Raw genomic sequence first — 19,655 nt, forward strand, 5'->3', positions numbered from 1 at the left:
AAATATGGGAGGCAGGCAGGCATCTGGTGAGAGAGCCAAGTGTTTGTGTCTAGTCTCTCTCTGTTTTGCTGGAGGCCCACCTGGCGCTGGCTCTGAAAGGGGTGTTTAGACTGCTCCTCAGGGGTTACACAGGGGATAACTGGACACATGGAGGAAGCGAGGAGGCTGGGTTATGGAGTGGTGGGCGAGGGCAAAAACAGATGGATTGATGGATCTGTGTACAGCCAAAGACAAATACACTGGCAAGGTAGTGTCTCTTGGGCACAAAAAAAGAGCAGAAAGAGAGGAGAGAATCGAAGAAGAGAAGGAGAGCAGGAAAATGGAGATTAAGAGAGGAAGGGAGGAAAGAGGGAGTGGGAGGGGGGTATTTGGCTTGTTCAGCCTGGAGGTTTGGCCCAGGATGCCACCATCTTCCAGCACATACAATAGTCCACAGGAAATCTGTTAAACCTGCTTTGCGGTGAGGTGTTTGTGTGTGTGTGTGCGTGCACACTCACTCAGACAGGATCCAAGGACAAGTACGGATAACTGTGATCCCGTCCTAAACTATTCCAGCTATGCCATTCATTGTTGTCAGCAAAGAGATAAACACATTTGGGACCGCATAGCTCAGAAGATCACAGGAGATATAACATCCTGTGAGTGTGTCTGTGTTATGTGCAATCATAGGAGTGTATGCATCTGTGAGAGAAGCACACTGACATGCAGAGAGCACGTGGAGGCACAATGGTGAAAAGATTAATTGACTTTCATGGTATTAAAGGAGTGTTTCCTTTAAGCCGTTATCTTTACTGTTGGTCTGCAGAGAGACACTTGAGGGCTGGCACAGGTTCAAAGAGAGCGTTTAGTAAACTTCACTGCATTCAGGGACCTGTGGACCCAGACTGACGTCTGACATCATTTTACATACAACCTATCGCTGTCTAACTAAATGATGAATGATTATCTAGCTTAAATATTGCAGCTGGATCCAATAAAAGCTTTGAAATATATAGGAGAAATTTCTGGTTCCTTTTATCCTACATTTTGCTGGATGTTGGATGTTAATGTGACTTTAAACATACTTTCATGACGATGGCGAATTCTTGGTCTGTCCTGCATTTCTGTTACTTTTGACAAAGTAGGGGGATCTCTACACGGTTGCGGTTTGTTTTGTGAATTTTATCATTTTCAATGTAACTAGCTATGCGTAAAAAAGAAAATATGCTTGACTGCTTGTTTAAACTTGAGCAATTTAGACAAATAGAGAATTCGTTGCAGATATAAACACACACGGCCACACTTCTGAGGACAAAAAAACAAAAGAAAAGCAAGCAGAATCTGAAGTGCGACCGTAGTAAACAACTGCAAACGAGGGAATATAGTTCTAAATTACCAAAAATCCCAAACAAAGCAGAAGAAGAAAGCAAACAGAAAGAAATGAGCAGAGATGGTTAAAGAAACAGGTCTTTTGAATGAAAGAGAGCTCTTAGCTCTCAATATGCTGTGAACAAAACAAGCATATTTTTACACTTCCTTGTTGATGAGTGTTAAAATGTTAAATATTTCTTAAAGGTACATTTAAAACATATTTTTTTAAAATTGCTGACTGTGGAACTTACAGCCCTAATAAAGATATATTTAAGAAGGGGAATCGAAGACAATTCTGTTAGAAATGTCAACCTAAAGGTCAGATAACTCAGAAAAAATCTGTGTGGAGTGTACTGTACATTCATCTACAGCATGGCACAGGCATCCACTGCAGCGCAACAGGTGCAAAGGTCAACATGCAGGAAACATAGTCTGTATTCAGCACACATACAAACACACACACACACAGCAGAGAGAAAGGACATCTCCCGTTCCCAAATTAGACCTCAGTCAAGTGACAAAGGAACTCTGGGACACACTTGCAGTATTGATGTCAAAGCTGACAAAACTGCTGCCCTCCAGCTAAACCCTCTGCAACGCGTCATGTGCTAGCGCCTGGCATGACTGACTCCCAACCGCACTATTCACCGACTCAGCCCACGACACTGGATATGCAGTCTGACCTGCTAAGCATCGTCACAGCAGAGTGCTTGAGGAGCAGCACCAATCAAAAGAAAAAACGGGCAACGCAGAGGCTATGGTTGACAAGCTTACATTCTTCTACTATGACAAGACCGACCAACTATATCAGGGGCAGCAGCCGCCATTACTACAGATGACTCAGGACAAAGAGACAGAGACAACGGTATCTCCCTTTAAAGTCAGCTTTGTTTGTTTTTCACTGGTGTGACACAACTGAAACATGACTGGAAAAGGTTTACCGAGTTTTTTATTATAACCACAACATTTGAGAGTCCTGTACTTAGGGAAATACAAACAGACCTCGAAGGGTCATAAAATCTTTAAAGAGTTCCCGTTACCGCAAATGAGCTCAGTCCCAAAAAGGGGGACTTTATTTATTTCATAATTTGGTTGAGTTACAAACCTAAATCAAATCAGACACCAAAGTTCTTCCATGTTGTCTCTACATAGCAATAAAATGTGTGTAGCCTAAGCTGTTTCCTCTGGTTTGAGCAAAAGCAAAGAATGACCTAAACTGAATGAGAGAGAGAAGAAAACATTTTCATCCACACCCCTCTGACAACCACAAAAAAATATTTTGTTTCCATTTTGTAGTGTGAAACGAAGACTTTGAGAAATTATTGCTAAGAAAATGTAGGATTATGGGCAGCCTTCTTAAAAGGTCCAACATAAAAACACAAAAAATTGCAAACCCACATTATCACAAATCATTGAGCAGGTGTTTCTGAAAGAAAAAAGACAAATAACTGACAACTTTCCAAACTTTCAAAGAAGCCCAACGACAGATTGAACTGTAGATGGAGCCTTTACGTAAAGCGTCTGCCAAGACAATGTGGTCAGGAAAACTTAGCAACAGATGTGCGCTACACCGTGTACTTTCATCATCCTCTTCCCTCTACCTTGTTCTTCCCCCATTCATGTGGAGGAGTCGCAAGCCAGGAAGACAACACAATGACGGAAAGTGAAGTGCTAAGTGTCAGGGGCCAGAGAGGGACTGGCCGGGGTTGAGAAGGTCAATGGCGTGTTGCCTGCCCAGCACTGCAGCTTTATCAGGTCTGCAGGATGAGCAGCGGACAAAACAACCAGAGACGGCTGCTCCAGCACAGCGGTTTGGCGCGCAAACAGGCGAGCAAACATGCACCGCCTCGGCTCAAGGTCAGAATGATGATTACAAAAAGAAAACTGTCAACAAAATGACCATAATAGTACTGTTATCAAAATACTATTCTGTGGTCGGGGGGAGTTAATTTATTGCTCCAAAGCTTAGCAGAACATTCAGAGGTGGCATCTCCTCTCCTCTTCCTATCCTCAACTCTGCTCCTCCCACTGCCATCAACACTCCAGACTCCTTTTGCTGATCTGTTATGCAATACAAGGCACATATGGTTCACTTTAGAGCTAGATATTTTTAGTCAACCATGATGGACCACAGTAAATTAAAGAAAATGTCTAGTCAGGCAAGGAATAAAGAGTCATCTAGCAAACATCTAGCAGAACTCTACACATGTCAGACTTCATAAATGCCATGTGTGTAGGAAATGTAACATGAGGGGGAAAAAAAAAAACTACTACGACATTTTTATTGAAAATGTAAAAGGTATTTTATTTGTATTTTTTGTTGTCATGGACAGTCCAGCAACAATCTCCCAAAGTCAACTGCACTGAAAACCCTGCCACTCCAACACACCATGGGGAGATTTGTTCACTTGGGGGCAAATCCTTTATTTCAAAATAACAATATAAATTAAAAACATGCGACCAGTTCACCACATGCAACTTGGAAACAGAAATGAGGAAAGAGAAAAATAAAAAGGACCCCTTGGAGAATTAAGGCATTCCTGTGCTTAAATCATTCCACTGTCAGATGAATTCATCCCGTCTGCAAACCTTCATCCTTTCTAGGTAGACCTCGGGCATCACAAACCTTAAATTGACTTTGCTATATATCGATTTGGTCGAAAGTAGGTTAATCAGTGCCCTGCGAGCATAAGTGAGTTGAATAACAGTTCTCCAGAAGAACAGAAAAGTTCCCTTTCATAATCCAAGGAAAGTCTGTGGATTTTCCCGGCACTATTTAATAAAGGGGTTGGAGTGACAAAACTGATACTAAAACCGCTTCAATAAAAAACAATGATAATCCAATAAATCCACCCATTGCTGTGACGGAATCTGTCAAAACTAAAGCAACTACAGCGGTGAGATCAACTGTGTAAAGCTTAAAACATTTTGGAAAACACCATCGGACTGGGCCATGTATGAGCACGTCTCGAATATATGACTCTGTTAATCACAGAAATTATTTTTTAAAACGATTTTTGTAGCAGGTATACTTCAACTTTAATGGTGTGAAAAAGTGTTGGCCTCCTTCCTGATATTTTTATTTTTTTTGCATGTTTGTCACACACAACTGCAATCAAGCGATAACTTGCAATGAGCAATGAGGAATTTTGGCCCGCTCATCTTTGCAGAATTGTCGTAATTCAGCCACACTGGAGGGTTTTCGAGCATGAACCGTCTTTTTAAGGTCATGCCACAGCATCTCAATAGGATTCAGGTCAGGACTTTGACTAGGCCACTCCAAAGTCTTCATTTTGGTTTTCTTCAACAATTCAGAGGTGGACTTGCTGGTGTGTTTTGGATCACTGTCCTGCTGCAGAACCCAAGTTTGCTTCAGATTGAGGTCACGAACAGATGGCCGGACATTCTCCTTCAGGATTTTCTGGTAGACAGCAGAACTCATGGTTCCATTTATCACAGCAAGTCTTCCAGGTCCTCAAGCAGCAAAACAGCCCCAGACCATCACACTACCACCACCATATTTTACTGTTGGTATGATGTTATTTTTCTGAAATGTGGTGTTACTTTTACGCCAAATGTAATGGGACACACACACCTTCAAAACAGTTCAACTTTTGTCTCGTCAGTCCGCAGAGTATTTTCCCAGAAGTCGTGGGGATCATCAAGATGTTTTCTGGCAAAACCGAGACGAGCCTTTATGTTCTTCTTGCTCAGCAGTGGTTTTCGTCTTGGAACTCTGCCACACTGGCCATTTTTGCCCAGTCTCTTTCTTATGGTGGAGTCATGAACACTGACCTTAACTGAAGCAAGTGAGGCCTGCAGTTCTTTGGATGTTATTGTGGGGTCTTTTGTGACCTCTTGGATGAGTCGTTGCTGTGCTCTTGGGGTAATTTTGGTTGGCTGGCCACTCCTGGGAAGGTTTACCACTGTTCCATGTTTTCGCCATTTGTGGATAATGGCTCTCACTGTGCTTCGCTGGAGTCCCAAAGCTTTAGAAATGGCTTTATAACCTTTTCCAGACTGATGGATCTCAATTACTTTTTCTCATTTGTTCCTGAATTTCTTTGGATCTCGGCATAAGGTCTAGCTTTTGAGGATCTTTTGGTCTACTTCACTTTGTCAGGCAGGTCCTATTTAAGTGATTTCTTGATTGGGAACAGTAGTCAGGCCTGGGTGTGGCTATAGAAATTGAACTCAGTTGTGATAAACCACAGTTATGTTTAAATTTTCAAACTACAGGATTAACCTGCAATAAGCTGTGCAAGAACATACAGTTGGGCTTTGTTCCACACTGCTAATGGCCTTGATGCCTCCTCTGGACCTGCTAAAAGGTCATATCTGGCCTCCAAACCTAGAGTGATTACAGATGTGCATTGGACCTTCAAGCATTTCACCTGCGTCTGATCTGCACCGCTCATGTGCCAAGGAACAGAGCACAATAACCGGTACCTAAAGTTGTAAGTCTGAGGGCCTCCTGTGTCCCGGGGTCAGACGTGTGGGAGGTTGGCAGTATGCACTGACATTGACGGCAGTGTCTTCTGTGTTATAGGACCACTGGGGGCGCCAAAGTCCCAAAGCGGTCAGACTATTTTAAGTCTAGACACTTAATGTGATATTTACAGAATGTACTGTATGTATTGTCGAGATTTGAACTCATTTTTATGACATTGTTCAAAGATTTGGTCGCCGTTTCTTTTTTCATATCACTTCTAATCATCGCTACATTACTGGAGCATTTTTACCTGTAGCAGCTGAGGTTAGAAGGTTGTTTTCTGGATCTGTACAAGGTGAGATAAACAAGTTTGCTGTTTGAATTTACTTGTAAAAAGTAAACACAAAACATCAAAACATATTCCTGATCACATGTGGTGATGCATGAAAGTGCAGTGTAAACAGCTTTGTCCTGAGGTTGCGGATCCGTACAATGGCTGTCCTACGTCAGACTGCGGAGCCCTTCAGAGCACAGTCAGATAATGACTCTGGAACAGGTGCTTCCTCCACCGCCTTGTGGGGGCCCTGGCTAAGTTACAGTACTCACCATAGGTCTTGGTCTCATTTCTGCTCTTGGTAAGCTCATTCAAACCACAACAAGTTTGGTTCCTCTCCTGACTACTGTATATGGTAATGTAGTGCGAAGCGTAAATGTGAATTTGTGAAGTGTGTGTGTTAGAGTGTGTATGAACACAGAGGGATTTAATGAGCTTCCCCGTGGAACACACAAGAGTACATTTGCCAACAAAGGCCTTTTGTCACAATAAGCGTCACATGCAAATCTCACAAATGTTTTGGCATCAAGACAACATGCGAAAAAGGACCTTGTTCGTTCTGTAATTAATATGTTACTATAACATTTTTCTGTTTTAAAAAAATACACAATAAACCACTGAATCGTGACCTTTTTAACTCACGGTTTCTTTTAAACTCTACAGTTAGCATTTAACTTTCAAAACAAAAAAAAAACAAAGTGAGCCATTTATCCTGAAAATGTCTCACTACTGGACTCGAGTAGACTGGAGGACCTAACCCTCTGAGAGGAGGACATATCATAGGTACTCACTTGTACCATAAGGAAAAAAACTTGGCATCCGGCCACAGCCTATGGTGTTGTTCAAAAACAAAAAGAGAGGATGTTTTCTATGACGTACCTTAAATGTGATGTCCAACCTCACAACCCCTGTCATTATACAATATATAATTATATAATATGTAAATGTTTTCCAAGCGCTACTATGAATGGTGATTTAAGCAGAGATTCTGTAAAAGTTAAAGGATGCACTGGCTTTAAGTCTAACTGCTGAGCAGCTAAGTGGAGCCTCAACATTTAGTAAAAGCTTTCCAATAAGACATGAACTTTTTAAAAACATCTCCCACATTTATCTCACTTGCATGAGGATCCTTGCCATATCATTGATCTTCTTTGCTAGCAGAGCATATTCAGAGTAAACTATGTATTTGGACAGTCTCAGAGAGAGACAGACTTTAGGAGAATATTGCTATATATATATGGTTTTATAGTTGAAACACTATAATAGTCGGTAAAAGCCCTGCAACCAGCTACAACAGAACATGCTGCTCTATAAAGCCAGAGAGACTAAAGGCCAATTCTGTCTACACGTCTACATGCCTGCAAGAGTCTGCATGGTGTAAATGTTGTCTGCACACGTCCGCCAGGCTTGGCATGGTCATTATGAAGACCCAAAAACAAAATGGAAGCTTGTTTTGAGGATGATTATTCATTCACGTCCTTAGGATTCATAAAAAGAATACAAAGACATATAAAAGGTGTTAAACCTCAAGTGAGAAATTTTTCCAAACTCTCAAGAAATAGTCTGCTGTGTCCGCCCATTGTGCAAGGGACAGGAAGGCAACTAATGCTGGCCGAGGGCTACTCTGTATTCTGTAGCTTGGCACACCTTGGGAATAATCAATGACTCAGTGCTACAGCTCTACTAGATACACAGTGTGTATCTAGTATCCTGTAACTAAAAAGTGCAAAGTCAAATCGAGACTTTAAGAAACATCCACAGAAGTACCATGTTCGACGTGGCCGGCAGTTACCCTTATAATAATGTAGTAATAAATAGTGTACACTGCACACTGCGGCAAGCCCCAGTTATAAAATGAATGGAACTGCATGCATGTTTGCATTCGAAGTCTGCATCAGGTCATGTACGTGGACACAAAGGATTGGCTCTGCCAGGGCTTGATAACCACCCAGCACTGCCTTCCTTAGAGGCCCACACTCTGACTGGCATGGCTAAAAATGTCAATGAATAACAGCGATGTATGTAGCTTGTTATTATTTTGTCAGTGGATAAGACGGTTCCGAAGAATCTCTGTAGTTTTGGACAAACAACAAGCTCCATTGTAACACCATTAATTATACAAAACTCAGGTAAAGCTCAACAAGTTCAGCAATCAGCAATTTAGAGTGTAACTATAACACTGGAGCCAAAAATGGAACCATTACAGAAAAACTTCTGCATACATCACATAATGCTGCAATATTTTTAAGACAAACACTTCAAATTTGAAGCAAATAAGTAAGCCTTGAAATAAATAGATTATCAATAATATTACTACATACAGTATACGGAGACTTTGTGGATACAAGTTACGGGACCAGCCGAAGCTGTGGTATCAGCAGTAGTCAGCACATTCTTACAAGAAACTGTGGTATTCACCAGTAGCCAAGTAAAGGGGCGTCTGAAACCAGACCGCACTTTAGACGGGAGGCAGAGAATGTGCTGGATACTCTGGGCATCCAAAAACTGCTGGTGTCCTGGACCTGCTAATCTGGCACAATTTCAGAACTACATGTTTTTGCCCTGCTCCTGGAATCTGCACAGTTAATTAGTCATCTGTACATCTCAACATTTTTGTGTTTTGTTTTTGGTAGCTTTTCATTAATAATTCACAGATTTGGGTCAACCAGGAAACAACAATATTTCTTTGAGTGTATAAAACTAAAATCTTCTACTACACATTATCTAAAAGAGAATGGGTGCTCTCCAGTGTACTCTGGCTTAGTTTCATCCTGTGTATTCCCATTTCCTGGTTAGCTCATAGTACTTTTTGGTATGGAAAGTCCTGCTGTTTGACAGCTCCAGCTTTGTTTCCTGATGTGTTTAGCTTCACTGGCACATAAAGCATTGATTACTCATCTGTGGATCTTCCTGACAAACACATGATCCCATTATCCCCCTGGCTGGAATGGTTTCCTGCTATCTGGAATGCACTGTTTAGCTTTTCTCTCATAGTTTTACAAACATCATAAGACCGACGTGCAGCGCGCCATGTCAAGCTATGGCCACTTGAGTGACTTCATTAAGTGATACAATTAGGTTACATTCTTTCATCAGTCTGTGGTTTGGAACAGAGCCTAAATCTGACTAAACAAGATTGCTGATTGTGAAAAATACAGTTAAGCTTTGTCATGATTGGCTCATCCAACCTAGTGAGAGAGAACAAGGCCAAAAGTCTTCTCTCTAGTGAACTGAACTTGAACTAAGCCCAGGGGCTCAGGTCTTACTGGACTCAGGTCTCAAAGTATTCTTTGTCTAAGACGATGTATATACAAAGTTTCTATATAAATTACTCCTAAAATGTTTGTACATTTGTACCCTGGTCCAGCAGACATCAACACATGAAAGCAGTAGTTTGCTCTAGCATTCTTTCTGGAAGTACAAGGCACGTTCCTCATTACAGCAGGGATGTAGGAAAAAAGGGATGAGTTCAAAAAGTCAAAGTTCTACACTAGAGAAATGATACACATGTTTACAGTCTGGTCAAGCCAGGTCACATTCCTCCATCTGAGGAGTCCTGAGGAGGATTTTTAAAATTTCATGTCTGAACATTTCTGTCAGAGGAAAACAAGTAAAGATGGCATTACATATGAAGTATCTTTATCTGGGGTAATGCAATAAGCTAAAACAGTATTTTTAATATTTTTGTGCATTTAGAGTATGTACACCAATCAGCCACAACATTAAAACCACTGACAGGTGAAGTAAATATTGACCATCTTGTGACAATTCAATGTTCTGCTGGGAAACCTTTGGACCTGACATTCATGTAGATGTTACTTAGACATGCACCACCCACCTAGACCAGACCAGTCACCCCCACCCCATAGCAATGACACTCCTTGATTGCAGCATCAAGGAGTGTCCCCAGCAGGATGCAGCCTGACACAGACACACACACAAAATCGGTTTAGGAACAACTAAAAAAAACATGAACAACAGGGCAAGGTGTTGACCTGGCCTCCAAATTCACTAGATCCCTAACTGATCAAGTATCTGTGGGTTGCACTGCAACAAGCCTGATCCACAGTCCCCCCCCCCCCCACCCACCAACCCACAGGGCCCCCACAGGACACCCTCAGAAGTCCCATGTCCATTTTCTGATGAGTCACAACTGTTTCGGAGGCACAAGGGAGACCTACACAATAATAGGTCATAATGTTAAGCCTGATCACTGTATATGCATACAATACCTGTCACAAACTGAACAATCCTTGCTCTCCATTCTATGATCAGCTGGCCTTGGATTTAGCCTGTGTTGCTTTTGTATTCGCATGCAAGGTTGTGGAACTTATTGCAATGAGAGGGCACTTTGTATACTGTAATCTAATTGATTTGGTCAATTATAGATAACACACTGATAAAAAAAAATAGCTGACTGACACAACAGTAATAATATCATGAAATGGAGAAGGAAGAAGGAAAACCAATAAAAATGAGAAATCCATGAAAAAAAAGGTTGTAATTTCATAAGCACTGTAGACAATTAAGTATATTCATTCATTTTCAGTAACTGCTAGTCCGAGGGACCAGCTGTCATCGGGCGAGAGGCAGGGTACACTCTGGACAGGTCTCCAGTCTATCACAGGGCTAACACAGAGAGACAGACAACCATTCACACTCACACCTACGGCCTAATCAGCGCGTCTTTGGACAGGAAGCCGGAGTACCTGGAGAGAACCCACGCAGACACAGGGAGAACATGCAAACTCCACACAGAAATGACCCAGTCGGCCCATGGATTCAAACCCAGAACCTTCTTGCTGTGAGGCATCAGTGCTAACCACTGTGTCGACCATTGCTATTATATTCAAATGTATTCTACTTTATACTTTTAATGTATAGTTTTTATGGAAGTTTATGGAGTTTTTTTTCCTTCACGTTAACTCCCTGTACAGCTACTATGTCAACTCAGATGAGTCCAATATTATCCTGTATCATCTCATCTCATCTCTAGATGGTTGTCAGACACAGTCACCTGAAGAAATTTTTTATATTAACAGAAAGCCATCCTGCCTTCTTTCAAACTCTGTACAGTAGAGAAGGACAGATGTTAGTTCTTGCGTTAACACCCTAATTGTTAAGTAATTTTTCTGAGGAGTGGATCTTGGTCTACCAGGGACCGTCATCGTGGAAGTTTTTAGGGTTGGAGAATTCAAATCTGGGGCCTTTTGGCGCCTTGGGGGATCTGCGGAGCGACAAGAAAGCAGCAGCCACTTAGTGTGATAGACAGTCTTGTCAATCAAGCAATTAGACTGAAAAGCATAAACCACAGATAAATTTAGCTAGCGAGACCATAATGTGCTGTGGAAACTTATTTACTTAGACAGAAGAATCTAGTAGCCATTAGAAGGGCTGCATCCTAAGCACTTTTATACTGGCTTCAGTTCTTGGACCATTGTGGTGGCCATTTGTGGAAATGTCTTTCTTTCTTTGACAATTATGGCTACCAATATATGACAGAGTAAGTGGAAGGACAAAAAGCAAATGACTGGCATAAGTCAGAGGCTTGTCTAGCTGACTGAGCGGAATAGAAAACCCACACCACACACTGTGCATCAGACTGGGTCAGTACAGAGTTACTATGAGTTATGTGGGAAGCATAGTGTTAGGCTAAGGTGTTTTTGCCAAACCTAAAGCTAAATACTACACCCTTTAAAGGTGAGGACAGGTCACCTGCAAACTTTGAAAACAAATGAAGAAATACGTCAAAGAGGGACTACGTGCGACAGGGGGAAGGTTTTTACATCAACAAACACTAAGTATGCTTCAGCTACTGTGTTGTTGATCTCAAACTGCTGACCAAAGGTGTTTTCAAAAACATCTGACCCCCATAACAACTTTAGTTGATGTCTGAAATATTTGGTAATCTACTGGAAATGGAACCCAACCAGTTATTATGTTGATATGCATCAATTAAAACCAATTATTGTTGTAAAATGCTTTAACGCAAAACAATTACAGACAAAAATGTAAATGGAGAAGCCACAAAAAACATATTCCTACAATTTTACATTTATTTTTTTCTTCTGACCAGTTGAAGATTTGTTGGTAGTGAAGACTGCCAATCAAAGTCAAGATGATGTTTTTCAATTACTTGGTCAAAAACCAGAAAGCATTAAATTTGAAATGACATTTAAAAGACATATTTTTACATTTGTGAGCTAGGACTAGCCAATATCAGTCTCTTAATAAAGCTTAACAAATACATGCTTAAGCCCTGTGATAAACTGGCGACCTGTCCAGGGTGTACCCTGCCTCTCGCCCGATGACAGCTGGGATAGGCTCCAGCAGACCCAGCGACCCTTCACAGGACAAGCAGGACAAGATGAACAAATGAATGAATGAATACATGCTTAATACAAGCACTTAATGCTTAATAAAGACATTACATGGTTTATCTGTTTACTAGTAGTTTTACCTATAGGTTAAAGGCCACTTAGCATCAATGAGAGCTTTCCCATTTTGAATTTCATGTTCAGATAGAGGTTTTATTACTGTAAGCTGTGCCTTAATCTTTAACACATGATCAAATGGAACTCATGAGGGGACATCTTCAGACACATTTTGTTTTCCTGCCGGGAATCATGACTACACAGGAGACAGCAGGAATGAGGCTGTTGTCAGAAAATTGTCTGCCGGCTACGTGCAAGGGATCGACCCTTATGTTCGACGCTGAACTCCGTGGTGCTTTGGAATGTGTTTGACCTCTCGGGCATAGTTGTCAAGGCGTCTCTCCTCACCCCACGCTCATGTACACAGAGTGAAGGCCAAGCCAAGCATAAACACAAACAGCTATACATTTCCATTACACAGTATACAGTGCTTGACATTTCCAGTGTGCAGAGAGGTCAGTTTCAGTCAAATGATTACATACTGTCTGAGATAATTCACATTCCTTTGGATTATTTTTCACAATCAAAAGTATACTGTGTGGTCAACTTATGTGTATAGCATACGGTTGTTTGTAGGAGTTATGCTTTGCCATAAAAATATGATTTTCCAGCTGGTATGTGTTATAAACGGAACTGAAATATAGACACTGGATAAAACAATACACATGTGTGCACATACATTTCGAAACATAATTTTTTTTTTACTGCTTTTACTTTTCATATAAAACAACAGGGAAAAAATGGTATAAGCTACATCAAGAGGATACCCAACACAGCTTTGCTAAAAAAAAAAATCAAATAACCAAAATCATTAATATTTAACCCATTCAGACCGGATCACGCATCTGTGCGTGTTTACCTTTAAGACCGGATCGGCATCTATGCGTAGTTATCATTAAGACCGGCAAACGCGTCATTTTGAGCGTTGTCGTCTTTTTCGAGGCACATGGCCAATTATATGCACTGTGATTGGCTGAAATATTCTTGGGGTGAGTGACAGAGATGCTTAGGGATTTTTTTTAAACTCATGTGACTAATAAAACGCTTTGTGATTGGTCGACATAAGCCTACACGTGGAGTATGTTTTGGTCGACAATTTTAAACACCGTGCTAGCGATCCGTCATGGCTGACTCAAGTGAAGGAAGTGATATTGACGAAGTAATTGGAAAAATAGATCTTTACTGATTTTCAAAATTTTCAAAATGTTTGGTGTTTATTGATTTTTTTAAAAAATGCATTTGAAGATTATGCCCTAGCAAGTCAGTCAAGTTGAAAGCCAAAGAAGTAAGCTGTCAAATGCTTTTTATCTCATGTTTTTATCTGCTACAGAGCCTGAGAAATTAAGGTTTTAGTAAGCGCTGACATATTTTGAAAAACCTCAGGTTTTGAGAGGGGGTTTACAGAAGAGTATTTAGGCCTGAATGGGTTAAATGACACTAACTGGCATGGATTAGTGCATTTAATGAGTGTCTTAGCAAGTTTCTGAATGGATAAATCTACTTTGAACTGGATCAGTTAGTTGTATGTACCACTGATATTTCATGCAAATAAATAAATAAATAGATAGATAAATAATAGCAATCAGAGGCAGATTACTTCCACTGTGTCAAAATACAGAGACTATGGTGATTTTGGTGAAGTTAGTGGTAAAAATTCAGTCAGTCAATAGTGTGCAGTTCAAGCAAGCCTGAACAAGATTTTGTGTTTGTTAGTTCAAACACTCGCCAGTGCTTGGATAAGATTAAAAAGTTTAATGCCCATGTGGTTGTCCTACAGACTAGATTTTATACCTACAATTAATATGGCCCATTAAACATGAAAGAAATCACCGCTGGTTGTTGACGTCTGAAACACTCAAGTGCACCCGAGGACAAATTGTGTAACAGAGGTGTGGAGCGAACAAATAACATTTTATACCAATAATGTGTACGAGCAGTAAATGTTACAAATATTAATATGTGCCAAACCTTTAACAAGTGATGCTTGTAATTAAACGAGCAAGCTCAGCAATTTAAAAGTGAACACCAAAGTAATCACAGGCACTGCTTTGGCCCGTTTAATTTCAAGTGGTTAACTTAAATTAAAAAAACATTCTTAAACAGAAATAAACTTCCCAGGGGTTTTGAGTGAGAGGCAGTGTGAGAAGATTCATTGTTATCCACACCTTTAAAAGTCATCGTTAAAAGAGTGCAAAGGAGTGTTGATGGTAACTGGTGGTATATTCCAGCCAAAAATGTTTTCCAAAATGTCCAGGAATCCTTTGCTTTGTGTGCCCAGTGTGTTCGGGATGGGAAGGTAACAAATTCCAGCTGCAGTGTTTTCCACAGCACACCTCAGGCACTATCACTGACACTGTACTACAGCCGATCTGTGAGTGTGCAATTGCTGAGATCCTAAAAAGTGCAAAGTCACAGCCAGACCTTCCAAACACATCCTCATGAGCCCTGTGTTCCATCAGGGGCACTGATTCCCACAAAAATACAGTAATAACCTATCAATATGGTAGGCTGACACTGACCGTAAATTATATGAATGGGGCACGTGGCCTTCCACCTTCAAACGGATGGATTTGCACATGTATTGGGCCTTGAATTGGCCTTCAGATCACTTCACCCAGGAGCACATAAATGCTGTAAACCCGCAACTGTAAAGCAAATCATACAGACTCAGCAGCGACCATTGCAGTAATGTGAACATTAGTAAAGCTCTACTTCTCACAATGAGAGATCACCATTAATTTTGTTAATGGCTTTCCATTAATGCAGTCATTACATTAATGTTAACATTTTTGTCATTGTGTTGGGAGCTCATTTTTAGAACAACACGGTTCAGCTACTTTTGTCTGTCACATGATCCACGTCAGACTCATAGCACTTATTCAGAGAAATATAGAAAACCTTTGCAGTGACTGTGGAAGGAATACATTTCTCAAACCACTGACATGGGATCATAGAAACAGAAGTTCATCCTGTTACTCTTGTTTAGTTGGTAATGTCCAATATAATTTAAGGTAGCCGTTATTATTTCTAAAACTTGGTGAAATTTATATAGAAACCACCAGGCTCCACAGTAGTACTGCCTTCAGACCCTTTGTCCATTTACAGTAAACCATGTGGACTGCGCCTTGACACCGGAGGGCAAGCTGACGGAAATATACTAGGTGAACAAAGTACTGACCTCCAGCTAAAGACCTGGCTCATCCATAACAGATGAGGATTTGAGCTGGTTCCTATCATCATCACTTGGAAAGATTAAAAACACATTTTTCCAAGCTCAAGTTGTAAACGCTTTTTCTTGGTGCATTCCTCATCTGTGGTTATTTAGTTCGCTGGGGGCCTGTTGTGACCACAAAATGCTTTTCGTGCTCAGCTTCATCCACTGTTTTCTACAGATGTGTTTGTAAAAGAGTCATTTTCTTTTTCATGGAGTCGAGAAAATCTGCAAATAATAATGGTTTACATACCAGCCCGAAACAGAGCCAAAATGCAAATTGCTTAGTGGGTCTGTTAAACACTATGGTGTATCTTCATTAAAGCTTCAAAGTTGGAATTTCAGTCATTTGGCTATTGACCAAAGTTTGTCACACACCACATAGTAGGAAAGCAAATTTCTGGAACAACCCCCTCTTTCCTGTCATTGCTTACCCCTCTGGGGGCTTTTTCATCAAGAAAATTGAAGATTTCAACATATGAGTCCTATTCAGCATGTCATTCAATAGTCTATACTACACTTGGAGATGCAGTTGAAGGAAAAACCTAATCTACCTATGAAGAGCAGAAGAACTTAAAAAAGGACTTGCATTGAATGCAGCCACTTGTTTCAGCTTGAACTACAACGAGAAACATCATCCCTTATGGTTCCTTTGCGCACCGAGGGCTGCAGTATGTCTCAATTACAGTCTAGGCTGACACATAATGAAAAAGCATTGAAGGGACCACTTCAACGCGAAGGAATACAAAAAATCTGAACACACCCACAAAATATGGTATGCAGGTCCTCAGTGACATCTGGAAACACTAATCTAATACGTTTAGCTAAATTTGTTGCAGTGTTTCTATATTTAAACTCTATGAAACCATGACAGGATACTTGAGGGATGATGTGGAGCCACCCTGATTCATCTCTCGGAGTCACGGAATAGAAAACAGGGGTCTCAACCCCGTGTCAAAACTATTCTGGCAACAAAAAAAAAAAAAAAGCCTCAACACGTTCTCTGGACAGGATATTCTGTCATCTTTTTATGGTTTCCAACTCACCATTACCGTTTGATGGCTTTAAAGAGTGCCCTGCTTTGCCGTGAGACACACCGCTCGTCTCTTTAACAGCAACTCACAAGGCATTCTTGATGGCCACCAACAAAGTCAGTGAGTTACACAGGAAGACGTCTGCATGCCATTCAAACCACCCACTCACAATATGTCTATTTCTGCTGGAATAACAGGCTCACTTGTCCTCATCTGCCATGTAAATACCGCTGCAGAGTCTTGGAATAATAGTGTCCTTTTGACCGCGGTCGCGGAGAGGCAAATATTTCAAATACATCTATAAAATAAAAACTCTTGCCCATTGTTTATCCATCATTAAAAGACAAACACCTCTTCACAAATCATCTTAAAGAGGTTTGATCTTAAACTTGAAAAGTTTGAACAAAATGTGAATTATATTCTGCTGTCCACTGAGGACCCTGTCATAGTCAAGAAATGACTTCATCTAAACACGGGTTTGTGAAGAATGCCTTATGTTTATATTAGCTCCCTACATTTATCTGGGCTTAGACATCTGACCCATATTATGCAACTTGTTGGCTGCTACACCTGCTATTGCTCTGCTCTGCATCGTTTGACTTCCAAATGATCTAACCCTTATTGTAATCTTGGGCCTCCTAGTACCACAAACCAAGGACAAAACATACATTCACCGATAGAAAACACGCAACATTTATTTTGGCACCGCTCATCCAAACTTCTACAATTTATCTTGTAATGGGTAAGTGCTTAAAGATGGACTTGCTCCCTCCAATAATTAATTTATTTATTTATTTTTTTTGCACCGTAAAGCCCCTTTCACACTAGTCAAAAACACCCACTAACATCTGGCTTTGGTCTTGACTGGGAAAGAGTACAATCGACACTCATTCTTGGGTCAAATGATGTTCTGAACTTTAGCAACGTTTTGCCATCTCAGTCATACATTCCATCCGTGTCGTGATCTAGTAGGATTTGAACTTTGTTCATTGAGTCCAAAGTAACATATGTAAAGAATAATCACCGTTACATAGTCCCTGGCATTCCATGACTTGTTGGTTTCAGTAGAGCAGAAACACAAGCCAAAATCTTAATATTTACGTGTACTTTATGACGCTGCATTGAAGAGAACAGGAATCAACTGTATGGGCTGGATAGTACATTAAAAGGATGAAGTACTGTGTTAGGATGTGAAGTCGTTTTGCTGTTTTCCCTCCATGTCGACTGCCAAAACAATTCTGCTTAGTCATTAAAAGCTTATCTGCAGTAGCTAATACAAATTAACGAAAAAGAGATATAACACAGACTCTAATGTCCTCCTAGGCAGTGTGATACTCTTAACTGCTAATGCTACCCTAGAGATTGACAGTTTTCCTAGTCCTGATAAACAAATATTTGTCCATCCAATGCATTGTCCATATAAGGACAACAGACCCCCCGCCACAGACCCCTTAAAGTCATCCTGCGAAAAGGGAGGGAACGAACTAGGAGACGTAGCAATTCCTGTGATATGACTTAAGACGAAAATGGGGACAAGCAGCAATGGGAACAAGATAGTGCGGTGGGCATAATAGGGTAAAAGGAATTTGAGCGAAGAGGTTCCCCAATTAGTGGAAAGGGTTTAAAACAAACTTGAGTAAACAATCATTATGAATTCAAATGAAACAGGAAATGCCAATATCTACTGCACAAGCTCCAAAAAGGAAAGTGTGATCTTACAGTACGGAAACATCCCCAAGAGGTAATCTGTAAGCTTGTGACACAGAAAATGCTACAGCAAATGTTTCTTATGTTGCAACATTTTATGCAGATGAACACATTTCTTAACATCAAGACAGGAATTTGGCACTCTAACTCTAACTAGAAAACACACATTAACGTCAACGTGACATGAGGTCCTCCAGCAGCAGCCCTCCTGCAGCAAGCACCATGAAACTGTGATACTGGCCAGAATAGGTCTCAGTCACAATAATGCAACCATTCAGAACTCGGCCTGTCAATTATATGTAGAGTTTCATAACTAGTTATAACTCATACAAAGCAAAACAACCATGTCGTACATGCATGTAGAAGGAAACCAGAAGAGGACAGAAGGTGTATTTTACATGAGATCAGTTTCTTCAGCATACAAACTATCTCATATTCCTAGTCAATAAGCCATAATCGATTGACTTTTCTGAACAGGTAGTAATGGAACATGTATTTTTCTAAATAATTAAAAGCTGCAATGCTGGTTTTCTGACTTACAAACGAATAGATCAGAACGTATTGTGTTTTGCTGTTATCACTCACCATCTCCACCCCCTGAGGAAAGGCGGTTCCCTCCCAGTCTTTCTTGGGGAATCGCTGAATAATCTTTCCACATCCTTCTCCTGAACCTGCAGAATAAAAATCAAAGACGTGTTAGTCAGTGCAGAGGACAGTTAGCCAATTAATGTACGCAATTAAGGGCTGAGCTAGATGGTTGAAATGATTTTATGAATTTTAATATTGATATTTTCCAATACCAATATAGTTTCAAGGACAAAGAACCTAGCATGCGGAGTAGATGGTACAAAAGAAAGCATTTACCAACAAGCAATAATCAGTGGGGTTGAAAATTGAAGCCACTTACGCTCCAACTCTTTGCCTAGTTTTGTATTAACCCCACCATGATTCGACTTGATGCCTTAATCAGGCAATATTCATCAAGTGGCAAACAAAGTCTTCATATTGATTTCCCCTGGATCCCAATACCAACATCATGCAAGTCACATGACAAACTACCCCAGTGGTGGACTAAAAACAACAAACCACCAAAATACACCATCAATTTAACCATTATAGCAGACTGCATTATGTTTCACCACCAGAAATTGAT

At 40.6% G+C, this 19,655-nt stretch overlaps 1 protein-coding gene across 4 annotated transcripts in view; it reads right to left on the reverse strand.

Moving 5' to 3' along the window:
- Positions 1–19,655, reverse strand: part of sbf2 (SET binding factor 2) — an 89,147-nt gene that overhangs the window by 56,910 nt on the left and 12,582 nt on the right. For all 4 annotated transcript variants that reach the window (XM_084540907.1, XM_084540906.1, XM_084540905.1 and 1 more), the window contains exon 2: positions 19,088–19,173. In XM_084540907.1, the coding sequence (XP_084397033.1) occupies positions 19,088–19,173 (86 nt within the window). The remainder of the gene's footprint in view (positions 1–19,087; positions 19,174–19,655) is intronic.

This window comes from Chelon labrosus (genome assembly GCF_963514085.1).
Source record: "Chelon labrosus genome assembly, chromosome: 3".
Taxonomy (NCBI): domain Eukaryota; kingdom Metazoa; phylum Chordata; class Actinopteri; order Mugiliformes; family Mugilidae; genus Chelon; species Chelon labrosus.